Genomic DNA, 13,531 nt, shown 5'->3' on the forward strand with positions numbered 1-13,531 from the left:
TTGTAGGTTTAAAGGTTGAGAAGAAAAGAAAATTAAATGGAACTACAAGGCATTATTTTAGCTTTGTTCCCTGAAGGTAGGTATGCAATTCATCCACAAAGACCCTCTAAGTAGGATGAGTGCGACTGAATCGTGCACTGAAAAGCACATAGCATGCAGCAAGAAAACAGGAATTGGGCAGCATTGTTAGAGCCGAAGAGACATGAGGTATGATTCAAACGAGCACCTGTGTAAGTGCGTGCATGAAGACAATGAAGCTGACAGCTCTCTGAAACCAGGATAACCTCTGCTCCAGGGCCACATTGTTCTTCTTGTTACATCGACTACTGCACATCTCACACTGATTGACTTGCCTGAGAAACTGCAGCTGGCACTACACCTGGGGCTCCACTTTCAGAAATATGTATTTCATACAGAATTAAAGTCGCCTCAGTATAAATTGTCCAGCAGCACTAAGAAGGCCTCAATTCCCACAAGTTGTTATGTGTTCCTGTTTTAAGCGAGAGTTTTCTGCTGAGCTTAGAAAATCCTTCCATCGTGTTCACCAGTGTCTAGATAAGGAGGCGGGGTGTAGGGAGGAGAGGGTTTCCTATATGTGTTACAGCTATCTGTATTCTCCCGCTCTTTATGATCCAGGTGAAGGTAATCATTGTTGCACATAACTTGAGGCTGGTAGACAAATGGCACCCTGGGGAGGCAGTGAAGAGAAAGGACTGGCGTGCAGCGCTTTCACAGTGTACGCACTGGCGCACGCAGTCATAGACAAAGACAGGGCACACGCAACTGTGACCATGCCCACTACACACACACACACACACACACACACACACACAGAAATACACACACACATGTACAAATGTGCACATGGAGATGTGGCAAGGCATACAAAAGGTCCTCCAGGACTGAATCACATTGACCTCGAACAGCTCCACTGAGATCTGCTGTCACTCAACCACATTAAATACAATACTCAGACACATTCGCTGCACATTTATACACACAAGAGCACTTGTGCACCTGAACAAATGCAACTACACATGTAGAAGTTCATATTTTTAATACGTTTTAAAAATTCAATCATTTTCTCTTGTGTGCTGACATTACCCAATATATTTTAAGGGTTATACACACTAAAGGCGACAATAACACAAAAATCAGGCATGCTAAGATTAGACACATTTCACTCTTTGTCTGATTTCAGTGCAAAGCCGCAGTCATCAGCAAAGGAAGCTTTGATGCCCCATTAAACCAGTTGTGCCTCATTTCTCCACATCTCCAGGCCTAGTCTGTGGGCACAGGCTTGGACAGCAGGGACTACAGTGAAGAACTATGTGATATCAACACAGCAGCAAAACAACACCCACCCGTAGGCAACGAATCAGAGAGCACAGAAGTTAGAAGGTGTAAAAACTCCTGCGCCTGTGCTCCTCACACCTTATCTCTTCTCTTAGCTTCCAAGACAGAAAACTAATTTATCTTCCCGGAGAAAAGGACACTGACAGGAGATTATGTCAGAGAGAGTTATTTTGGGGGCTTACTCCGGAGACTCCAACTCTTGGGTTTAAATAAGGATTTTAGGCATACTTTCGAAAGTAGATGTCAATAGACTACATGTCAGGATTTTCCTTTGCAGCTACATTAGTGGCTACTTTCTTATATTTAACTCAGTAATCTTATTATAGTAATACTACAACAACCACTTGATTGGCTTTTCAGTGAAAATGATTCTAACAGGATCTCTGGTCTTCCAGTTGTACTGCAGACAGCTGAAGTGGCAGAAGCTACATGCATGCAGAATGTATTCCCGGCACTTCACATGTTCCACGTTGTGTTATGTTACAGCCTCATTCCACAAAGGATTCAATTCATTTTTACCTCAAATTATAAACATATTACCCCATAAAGACAAAGTTTTCTTGAAATTCTTGTAAATGTAGTAAAATTTGAAAACTAAAATATAACAACTACATAAGTATTGAAAGCCCTGGCTCAATATTTCAATCTTCTCTCAAGCTATGTCAGGTTGGATGGGGAGCGTCTGTGCACAGCCATTTTCAGATCTCAAATCTGGGCTCTGGCTGTGACACTCTAGGACATTCACAGAGTGGTCCTGATGCCACTCCTTTGTTACTTTGGCTGTGTGCAAAGGGTCGTTGTCCTGTTGGAAAACTGGGGCTAAACCAGAACATTCTGGAGCTTGTTATAATCAAGGACACGTTGCTGCATTCATCTTTCCCTTGACCCTGACTAGACTCCCTATTCTTACTGCCAAAAAACATCTCCAGAGCATGATGTTGCCGATGACGCACTGCATTCAGGGCACAGAATTCAATCTTTATTTCATCAGAACAGAGAATTATTTCTCGATATTTGAGAGTCCTTTAGGTGCCTTTTGGCAAGCTCCAAGTGGCTGCCCTCTGGCCTCTCTCTCCTGGAGTGTTGGAGAGTTACTTTCAAACAAAGAATGTGTTTAGTTAACTATGTCTAATCTCTGAGATTATGCACTCTGTTTTTCTGAAAAATAGCCTAAAGGCTTGAAAACTGGGTACAAAAAAACCATGTAAGCTATCAATCTCCTTTTCTCGCAGCTGAATGGATTGCATTAGGGTTCACTTTGGGCTTCATTTAAGCTGAACTGACTACTGCAGCCATTTTGCACTAGTTTGTTTAAACATAATTATATCTGCTAAGTGGCAGAGATAGTTGGCTTCTGAAAATTTCTTTATCTTAATTACAACTTGGAGGCTGACTGGAAGAGTTTTTCTCCTCTCACTGGCAATGATGTCTATATATGCAGCCAATGGCTCTAAAAAGAGTGCACAAGTTGATGTGTACTGATGTCTTTTCTGTTATTCTACATTGATTGATTGATTGAATCTTTATTTTGAACATGTTGAAAAAGTATAAAAAAAAATAGAATTAAAAGAGACAAATGAACAAAGCAAACAAAAGGAAAACGAGCAACCACAACTCCAAATAACGTCCATGTTCAAAAAGGAGCAGGAAGAAGCATAAGCTTATTTAATCCCACCCCTTTTCCACTATCTAGTATCAATAGACTACAGAAATACCTCCTTGCAATTACATTACATTGTTTCTTGCCTTCATCAGCTCCACTAAGAATCTTTTATCTGGTGAGCACTGACGTCATCTGAAGGAAGGCGTGTCCCACAAAAATCCCACAGTCATGCAGTCTTTCTATACCAGAACTCTGTAAAGGCAGCTAAAGCAGCTTTCCTATCAGATATTATTGAGACTAATAGCCACAACCCGCGAATGATATTCAAAATTTTTAATTCAGTGATAAATTCCTGTCCGGACTCTTCGAGCTCGGCCTCTCAGGCTCTCTGTGAGCAATTTCTTATTCATTTTAGTGGAAAAGTTTTATTACTGAAGGCTTCACACTCTCACTCTCTTGTGCTGAATCCTGTTCCGGTTTTACGATGCATGTCCACCTTTTCACACTTTGAGCTGTTATCACTCCCCACTCTTAAGGGAATAATTGAACAATTGAGAAACTCAAATTCTGTGCATGATATCCTTCCATCCCGAATTATCAAGGAAAGTTTTGAGGAATTTGGGCCTTGCATCTTATTTTTAATGAATTTATCATTGTTAGTGGGCTGTGTCCCGACTGCTTTTAAACATGCGGTAGTGCACCCTGTTCTTAAAAAAAGTAATTGCGATCAGAAAGACCCTGCCAATTATAGGCCAATCTCAAAACTTCAGTTTTTATCAAAAGTTTTAGAGAAAGCCGTCTTTCTCCAAATACAGGCTTACTTAGTTGCAAATAATATCACTGACAAATACCAGTCTGGCTTTAAGCCACACCATAGCACTGAAACGGCCCTGCTAAGAGTCTATAATGATCCTCTTGTATTTGCTCACTCTGGTCGCCCTGCTGTTTTAGTTTTATTGGATCTCTCTTCAGCCTCTGACATGGTTGATCATAATATACTCTTGAGGAGGCTAGAGCATGTTGTAGGCATCAAGGGTTCTGCCCTTAACTAGTTTAATTCTTACCTCACAGATAGATCCTTCTCTGTTGTGATGGGAGGATACTCTTCCTCTGTTGCCCCTCTCTGCTGTGGTGTGCCCCAGGGGTCTGTATTGGCCCTTTATTATTCTCTTTGTATATGCTACCCTTGGGCTTCATATTTGAAAAATACAATATTTCTTATCACTTTTACGCTGATGACATTCAAATCTCTTGTCAACTGACTGATGATTTGTCAGCATCACTGAACTCCCTGTACGATTGCCTGAGAGAGGTTAAAGATTGGCTGTCAGATAATTCTCTCATTTTAAATGAGAAAAAAGCTGAAGTTATGGTGTTCGACAGCCATATTCCTCGAGACCAGCCTGTTGCCCTGCTGGGGCCCCTAGCTAACTCTCTCTGATTCTATGCGTAACCTGGGTGTCTATTTGGATAGCTCCTTTAAGCTTGATAAACAAGTATCATCAGTAGTTAAATCTGTTTTTTTTCAACTGCGCCAGATTTCTAAAGCTAAGCATTATATCACACAGGGACCTGGAAAAACGTATCCACGCTTTTGTGACCTCCAGGTTAGATTATTGTAATTCTCTCTACTGTAGTGTCCAAGCCTTCTCTCTTCGAAGGCTGCAACTCGTTCACAATGCTGCGGCTCGCCTTCTTACTGGAACTAGAAAATTTGACCCTATTACTCCGGCTCTTGTTGATATACACTGGTTACCAATCAAATATCGCATTGAGTTTAAAATCTTGCTACTCACTTTTAAAATCCTGGATAACATTGCGCCCAGCTACCTCACTGACCTCCTCAATCTGTACATTAAGATCATCAGGTCAATTACTCCTGGCCCAACCTAAGTTTAGACTGAAGACCAGAGGCGATCGTACCTTTGCTTCAGCTGCACCCAACCTTTGGAACAGCCTCCCTGCTTCTATTCGAGCCTTGGACTCAAGATTGAAAGAATATCTATTTGACTTGGCTTTCCTCACCAGTTAATACCCTTTTAAATCTTTTAAATTTTAAACTTTTAAATCTTTTATAAAATTTTATAAAATTTATTATTTTATTATTAATTTTACTGCTGTTTTTGTCTCAGCGGATTTTGTATTTATCTAACTCTTCTGGTCTGTTAGTGCCTCTATCCTGTCTATGCTAGTGCCCGATTTGTACCCTGTTATTAACTTATGTTGACTCTCCATATTACTGTGAAGCACTTTGGTGTGCCTTCGGGTTTTTAAATGTGCTATATAAATAAAACTGTAATGTATTGTATGCAAAAAAGAAAGCTTTCACAGGATTCTATACAGTCCTGTGAAAAATGAGGCTCATCTCATGATTCAGTAGCTGGTAGCGCCACCATAATTTTAAATTACTATTTTTCTCTATGACTTTATCAGTCTCTCACATCATTGTGAAGGAATCTTCACCCACTCTTATTTATGAATTTGCTTTAGTTCATAAAGACTTGTGAGCATTTGTTTAAGCACATCTCTCTTAGGTCTCCCCACAATATTTAAATCAGGTTGACGTGTGGACTTTGACTGGGTCATTGGAACTACTTGATTCTTCTTCTGTTGTACATTTGCTGCTGTGCATGGGAACAATGTCCTGCTGAATGACCCAATTTCGCCGAAGCTTTAACTGTCAGAGAGATGACCTCACATTTGACTCTAGAATGCTTTGCTATAAAGAGCATGCAAGACTTCTAGGTCCTGTCTCTGTGAAACAGGCACAAATCATCACTCCTTTCACCACACTGCTTGACTGTAGGTATGATGTGTTTGTGCCTATATGCTGTGTTCAGTTTGTAACAAACATAGTGCTGTGCATTATGGTCAAACATCTCCACTTTGGTCACATCTGTCCAGAGGAAATCATTGCAGAAACCTTGTGGTTTGTTCAAATGGATCTTTACCAATCTAAGACATGCTGCCATGTTCCTTTTAGAGAGAAGAGTCTCTCCTGTCAACTCTTCAAAACAAGCCATACTTGTTCAGCCTTCCTCTAGTTGTACTGTCACGAACTGCAACATTTAACATGCTAACTGAGGCCTGCAGAGTCTGAGATGTCGCTCTGGAAATTTTTGCAGTTTCTCAGTTTCGCGTCGCACTGTCTGATCTTGAGGTGAGTTTGTTGCGACTTCTACTCCTGGGAGGATTGGTAATCTGTCCTGAATGCCAACTTGTCAATATTTTTTTTCACTGTTGAATGATTGACTTCAAACTGTGTGCAAATGGTCTTATAAACCTCCACAGATTGATAGGCAGCAACAATTGTTTCTAGATATTGCTGGTGTCTTCCCTCCTCAGAATTGTGTTAACATACACCTGAAAGCTCCAGAGCAGCAAACTGCCAAAATGTCTTCCTTCATAGAGATGCTCATACTTGCTGATGTAGGTTGTATTTTTTCACAAGACTGCAGAAAGTCATGTGAAAACTTTTTTTTTTCACATGACATATAAGTTAAGCTGCTTAATTTCTAATTCTGGTGTGCATATACCTTTCACATATACATTAGAGCCATTAAAGCCACTTTTCACTGCAAAAAAAAACATTTTCACTTTAAAAATATACCACTAGTAAAAATTAGGGAACCAGTTCATAGACAAGCTACTGAGAACATCCTGTACCTCCAGGGATATATTGTACTAACTTTAATATCCTCTACTGTACTATAGTCAGATATTATCAGCTATGATTACAAAATATAATGATACGTGTCACAAGAATGGATTAGGTCGAATCTGACCTCACTTGCAGACCATTTGTGTTACTGCCAATAAATACAACCTGAGACATGTTGGATGACCTAATGATGACATTTATGGTAAAAAAAATAAAAAAATAAAAATTAAAAGGATGCACTGACATACCACAGCCTCATATATAACAGTTACTTTGTCTATTTCATGAGAAGTTCTAATGCTGCACAGACACTTCTGCTGGTTCTTTCTAGTCTGCCTGTTTTTTTATGTGTGTTGACATTACCACAGAAATTATGTTGACCTTTTGTGAGCTTTTAAAAGTGCAATAAATGTGTACTATACCAACTCTAACAGTCATCAACACTGTATGTCAGGCATGAGATTCTGCACTTCAGATGTACACGGAGCAATAAAGTTATACTGATACTCATTGTTATTCTGAGCAGGCTTCAGTCAGAATGAGAGCAGTTAGAAAATGTAGCTGGGAAAAGAAACAAGAGAGCAAGATACAATTGCGGACGCCTGCTGAATTCTTTCAGGGTCGTGAAATTTAAGGAACTCTACCATGATAGAAAATATGTTACTATTACTTTATCTGTTTCAGTCTCTCAAATTAAACACCCTCGTCCCCTAAAAAAAGCCCTTAACCTCTGTTTGTTTGAGTTTTTTTGTTTTTAACTCATACTTACCAAGATAGTGGTGACTATGTAAGTTCTGTTCAGCAGTGGGTAAGTCTCGTTGCTCCCTCTCAGGCTGGCTGTGGTCACGTACTTCTCATCTTCATTCCAGTAGCCGACCTAAGGCAAGGAGAATGTGTCACAAAGTAGGGCTCGTGTTTAATTAACTGCCTAAAGTGAAACTGACTATATGAGAGAAAAATAACTTTTACTCCCACTCAAAGACTCGAGCTTAAAGGCAGTTTATCATATTTCAGCTTATATTTAAGTCCAGCTCAATGACCTATCAAGCTGATTTAGCAGCTCTTACTGTGAATGACTGAAATCCCAAAAGAGACATGTATGTGGAGTGCACAAAATTTAATTGAAATGATGAGCTGTATTTAATAAAAATGTATAATTTATCAGGCATTTCAGATAAATTCAAGTACTTAAGTCTCCTCACTGGATAGCTTCTCCAGCGCAAGAGGAAAATATGAATTTCCTGCTATTTCAAATAAACATTCAGTTGCATTTGCAAGACTGAAAACATACCAAGAAGTAAGGTAAATCCATGTCTCTAATTTACCTTTCACCCTTAAGGTATTTGCAGCAGTAATGATGTACTCATTTGGGAGCTGCTCAGTGAGGTGTGAGAGTAAAAAGCTACTCATACACTTCACTGAAGGTAGTAGGAGATTTCTTGTTAAATGTGAATCTTAACTTTTTAAATTAGAAACTGGCTCTTTGGAGCATTCACTCGTTTGACTACAGTACAAGGTTTTAAAATAAGCTACAGGGTTAGTCAGACACATGTAATAAGACTGCATACATATTGTCTTTTTAGAAAGGGGGCCCTTGGGCAAGAATGAATATCTTAAATCGGACCCTCAGGCTCACCTTCTTGGGTCCAGAGGGGGCCAGTTCCATGACACTAACAGTGTAGTTGGTTCTGCGGCCTTTCTCATTAAACTGAATGTGACCAGTCAATCCATCTATACGGACCTGTAATGGAGTCAAAGATATCGAATAAGTAATTCAGATCCTCTCACTTCCTTGGCTGGTACGGCTGCCCCGTAACGTGATATTCAACCAGCGTTTCAGTGCTAGGAGCAAGCACTCGCACATCATGCTAACATGACATGCATTCTAAGCGCAACTCGCATGTTTTGTGTCGTTTTCATTTGTGAGTGTCCGCGCGTCACTGTGGACATAAATGACAGACGGTGTGCACGTATGTGTGCAGAGTGCACCGTGTTTGTCTTGGCTGTGTGATGGAATTAATTGAGCGAACACGAACGGCTTCAATCTCCAGTCTATCTGCAGGCAGATGGCGAGACTGATTCGGAACAGGCCTCTGCGCAGCCACTCTGCAGACAGCGCCTTGGGCAGCACACTCACACAAGCACTTGTACTGTACGTAAATCCTCATGAACACAAAAGCAGTTTTTATATTTCCATATTTTGCGTGAATGGTGTTGAATGGCTTGAACTTAAATTTTCTTTTTTTTTATTAGCGTTCTAAATTTAATCCAAATAACTGTCCGTGTTCCTCAATGCACATGCGGGTCGGCGTTCGTGTGTCTCTGTGACATTAAGGAGTCTCACAGCCAGTCCAGCATTTTCATCGCCAAATATTACATTTCTAAACTCAATTGCTGATGTCATATTTCATGATAATCACAGTCGAGTGTTATTGCCTGCAGGTTGTGTTTACTAGCTATGATGTCACATTTGATGCTGGAGAGCTCTCCAACGACTTAATGTGAACTTTACACGACAGAATGAGACCTAATTTGTTCAGCCAGCCCAAACTCAGGAGCTGTTAGCCAATGTGCCACTCAAGAAATTGTGTGAGTGTGCACGAGGATCTATGTATTTATGCGTGTGTGCATTAGTGTGTTCCTCTCCACGTGTGCAGACCTGCTGCAGGGCTCTCTGGATGTCTATGCCCTGTCCCCAGGGAGCTGGTGGGTTGGCTAGGCATTCTCCAGCGTTGCCCCTGCGAGATATGTCTATCCTCTGTCTCCTTAAATTCTGAAAGGCTGTGGACATGACTTTCACCCCGTCATATGTTAGAGCACCTGTGTACTGCAGAGAGCAAGTTTAATTCAATTACATTTCATGTCACAAACACTAGAAGCGCTTTGCTTAAACATCAGAGACTTCATTTCTATAACTTAAACTTTAGGTTACTTTCTTATGCCTGTAAATACACAAATACCTTGATATGGTATCACTCTCAGCTTGGTATAGATAAATAATTGCTATAGCAGAAATCCAAAATCCAAAAAGCATATTCAGGTAAGAGTTACCTATTATATAGACACTAGGCTTAGAGACTTATGGAAGAAGAAGAAAGTAACTCAGAAATTTAAGGGGTAGTACTTTGAGTCCAGGCTTGGGCACTTTGGAGTCCTTATTATCAAACTCCATCCACTGCTGGACGATGCGGCTCACACTCGGCTCTGAGTTGTTGACGAGCTGAAAGCCGGTTATGTTTGCCCCGCCTTTCCTCAGATCTGTCAGATCGATGTCCAGAAAACCCTGAGAGGAAACCAGACAGAAACAGATTACACACACATACTCACACAGGTACAGAGGATATGTTAACTCCCTGTGAAATCCAGCTGATATGTTCTTCTACAGCAGTGGATTGCAAACAGGGGTTCTGGTTATCCAGGCGTCACAAGAAAAAAACCCACATGTAAAATGGATCTCGCCTCTACTTTTGAGCTTCATAAGCAGATGGATGAATGGATCAATTATCATAACTTGTTAAAAACTGCATCAAAGGGTTTCAAGCAGGTGAGCATTTTGTAAGAACACTGTCCAAAAAGGTTTTGGAACCAGCAGCAGGGCACCTAACATTTGGTGCCGCTGGTTGGGTAATTTAGCTAACTTTATTACATTTTAAGTACTGCTTTAACTGTGCCATCACAAGTTCAGGTTTTAATTTCTTAATAAAGAAAAAAAATCTTTCATTTTTACATAGGGAGATCATCCCATTGAGCAGACTTCATTTAGGTCTTTCCTGAGGGACAGAAGTAGTGAGAAAGAAAATAGAAAACCTCATTACATGGAAGGAGCAGTCCGGCACTAATCTGTGATAGACGGAGTCCTCATATGCTACTGTTAACAACAGCAGGATCAAAACCTTATAGGCTACTGTGAACAATGCAAGGCGAGCCTCAGGCAAAGAAGAATGGAGGAAGAAGCGATTTACTGTAATGGTATTTCCTTCTTGTATCCCCCCCCCAAAAAAAACTATTATGTGGAGAGGGCTGTTTTTCAGAGGTAGAAAGTAGGAAAGACAGTTTCAGTCTCTCAGCAGGCTTCCTGTCAGCGTGGGGAGAGGAGGAGGTAGACAAGAGGGATCGGGTGGGAGTGGAGACAGAGGAGGAAAAAAGATTTGTCTGTGATTTGTCTGAGGTTTAAAAGCAAAGTTTTGATTGATGAGGAGAAAAGGTGCCTCTCTCTGGATTGTCTCCAGCGTACCATCCGTTTTCTTTCTTCTCTGCTCTGATGTTGTTGTTGTTTTTTATCGTGCCATTTGAAGCCTTGGCTCTTTTTATCACATCCGTTCCGAATTCGCGCTTGTTTACTGTGTTTTGATTTTCATACAGTCAAAAGAACTGAAGAAAAACAAAGAGGACTTGCTGTTCCCTAGCCTAAAGTTATCTAGAATTGTTTTTTTTGGTTTTTTTGCCCTTTTTCATTTAAGAGAAGAAGAAAAATACCCCAAACATATGCGGGCAACCAAGAGGGGCAGCATTCAGTCTGCTTTAACAGCCGCATTTCCCTTAATGTACCTGTATGTGTTGCCAGGTGTCCATATTTCTCAGCTCAACAGACAGACTTATGTCTTTTTTCTGCTCCATGAATGAGCTAATGCTGTGCAGTCAGCTGAGGAGGTTACTATAGAAACTAGCCTTTGCTAACACAGGACGTAGATGGGGGATGTTCCCGACAGAATTGTAACCACAATTTAAGTACTTACTGAAATTCAGTCTGTGCTCAGAATCAACGCACACAAGCACACATGTGCACTGAGGTAAGTAAATTAACTAAAAGGTCCAAGGACGTATAAAGTCATTTTCTTTCTTTTTTTCCCTGTTTTTTTGGTCCAACATTTTAACGGGCCCATTATAAATGACTGTGGCCACTTTGTATATCATCTGTTATTACCGTCTAAGCTTTATCGTTTAAATTTAAATCTGGCAAACCGGTTGGACAAGGGAGATTGAGTCAATCTAAAACGCCAGCAGTGAGAAACTGTTCAAGCCAGCATCTGCATATTAATGTTGTTATTACCACAGCTTCTGTTGATGCCAGTTTTCTTTTCATTTAGCCACATTTATCGAGTGTTGTCAGGGTCTAACATGTGTGTGGCGAGGAAAAGGCAGCAGACAAAGAGAGCTAATGGATGTATGCTTTCATACACTGGCTGCCTGACCTTTTTCTGTTGCTGTGAGTCTGCACAGCTTTCTGTCACTGTCGCAAGTCTCCCACTTGTGTTGCTGTGATTTCTATAGCTGTGGCAGTGAAAGGATATTTGACTTAGCTGAGCTGCAGATGGAATGAGGGTAAAACCAGACAATTCTATTGGGTAAACACAACTATTGAATTGGCAATAAACTACTGAAAGTTTGGAATCCAGTTATGAAATGAAATATAAGACAAAAGATACAATTTACATACATTTATATAAATTCAAATAAAGTGTGAATGCAGAGAAGAATAGTGCCGTGCAAAAAGTCCTGAGCCACCCCTGATTTCTCTCTTTCTCTTAGAAAATGAGAAATAGGCACAGTGAGTTACTGAAATCTGCCAACATATATGAACATTTATTCTTCAACAGAACCTGAACTCTTTAACACAAGCTTTCTTTTAACTTTATTTTAAGTGGTCTTCATGCCTGATTGTATTCCATTCTGTATTTTTATATCCAAGTATGATTTACTGCATTGGCAGTGTGTTTGGGATCATTGTTGTGCTGAAATGTTACGTTGTTTCCAGTCATATGCTTTCCAAATAATATTACATCAAAATCTGACGGTACTTTTCTGCATTTATAATGGAGCCCCAAATCATGATAGAGCTTCCACTGTGTTTTACGGATGGTTGTTAACCCGTCTACTTAAATAATTTCCAATCAATCTCCATTGAACAGTAAATGGACCAACTAAGGCATCTCTCAGGTCTTGTGTCAGGTCTTTGTTGGTTTTGTTCCCCTGTTTTTTAAGGAAATGGATACCGCTCATTTGCTATAGTTAGTATTTTTTAAGACCCGCCACTTCTTCTGTTGTCCTCAACTTTTTAAAGTAAACAGTGTCCAGATAGTTTTCAGTTAGTAAGTCTTTAAGAATCAACATGTTGGAGGAAAAATACTATTTTATGCTTGTCAAAGTGTTTTATCTTTGGCATTTTTTGTAGATTCAACTAAAGAAATGGAAACAAATGACATGTTTTTGTGACAGACTGCTAGTAATAAACTGTTGAAAGACTTGATTTAAAATAGATTCTTTGCTAAAGTGTCTGTTATGTGTCAGCACATATGATTAGATGATTCATAGGTAAGCGCTAACTGTGGCTTAAAAAAAATATTTGGAAATGGTCAGGTACAGGAAGTGGACTGAAAATGGGTGAAAAAGCAACCAAAGAACTTCGGAAATGCTAGAGAACTATTGCTCAAGACGTCTTAAAAAATTACAAGAACATCTGGCTTCTTGGAAGCAAAATATAATTAGTTATTGGTGGTTATTAAGAAATTTAAAAAAATGAAAATAGTCTTTCTTACCAGATTAGCCAGAATATAGTGGTAGCTCTTTGCATTCTTTCCTTGATCTACAATCTGAAAGATAAGAACAAAAGAGACATAAAATAAAATGCGTGCCACACACACGAGCACACAAGGTTGTTTCGAATATATTCATGTGTGAGAAAGTGCGAGGAAGGATATGACACTCTCTCGGCATCACACCACAGACAGGACAGTGTAAAGCATTTGATCTTGTGCAGGACAGGCAGAAAGTAGGTTAACAGGAAATCAGAGCAAAGGGACTGGCCTTTGAACATGTTGGCTTTGAGAAAATGACAGTTCTGGAGTCAAAGAATGTCCTTTCCTCCCTTTCCTGCCAGTGATGAATGGTTCTGCTATGGAAGAAGTGTTCTT

At 40.0% G+C, this 13,531-nt stretch overlaps 1 protein-coding gene across 3 annotated transcripts in view; it reads right to left on the reverse strand.

Moving 5' to 3' along the window:
• The window catches only part of gria1a (glutamate receptor, ionotropic, AMPA 1a), a 78,378-nt gene that overhangs the window by 31,246 nt on the left and 33,601 nt on the right, over window positions 1-13,531 (reverse strand). For all 3 annotated transcript variants that reach the window (XM_085474760.1, XM_085474753.1, XM_085474769.1), the window contains exons 5-9: window positions 13,157-13,210; window positions 9,745-9,903; window positions 9,280-9,447; window positions 8,257-8,361; window positions 7,390-7,497 (exon numbers count right to left, since the gene is read on the reverse strand). In XM_085474760.1, the coding sequence (XP_085330886.1) occupies window positions 7,390-7,497; window positions 8,257-8,361; window positions 9,280-9,447; window positions 9,745-9,903; window positions 13,157-13,210 (594 nt within the window). The remainder of the gene's footprint in view (window positions 1-7,389; window positions 7,498-8,256; window positions 8,362-9,279; window positions 9,448-9,744; window positions 9,904-13,156; window positions 13,211-13,531) is intronic.

This window comes from Copadichromis virginalis, linkage group LG2 (genome assembly GCF_057382275.1).
Source record: "Copadichromis virginalis isolate Kocher_CV1m ecotype Utaka linkage group LG2, C_Virginalis_male_GT1.1, whole genome shotgun sequence".
NCBI classification, from domain to species: Eukaryota; Metazoa; Chordata; class Actinopteri; order Cichliformes; family Cichlidae; genus Copadichromis; species Copadichromis virginalis.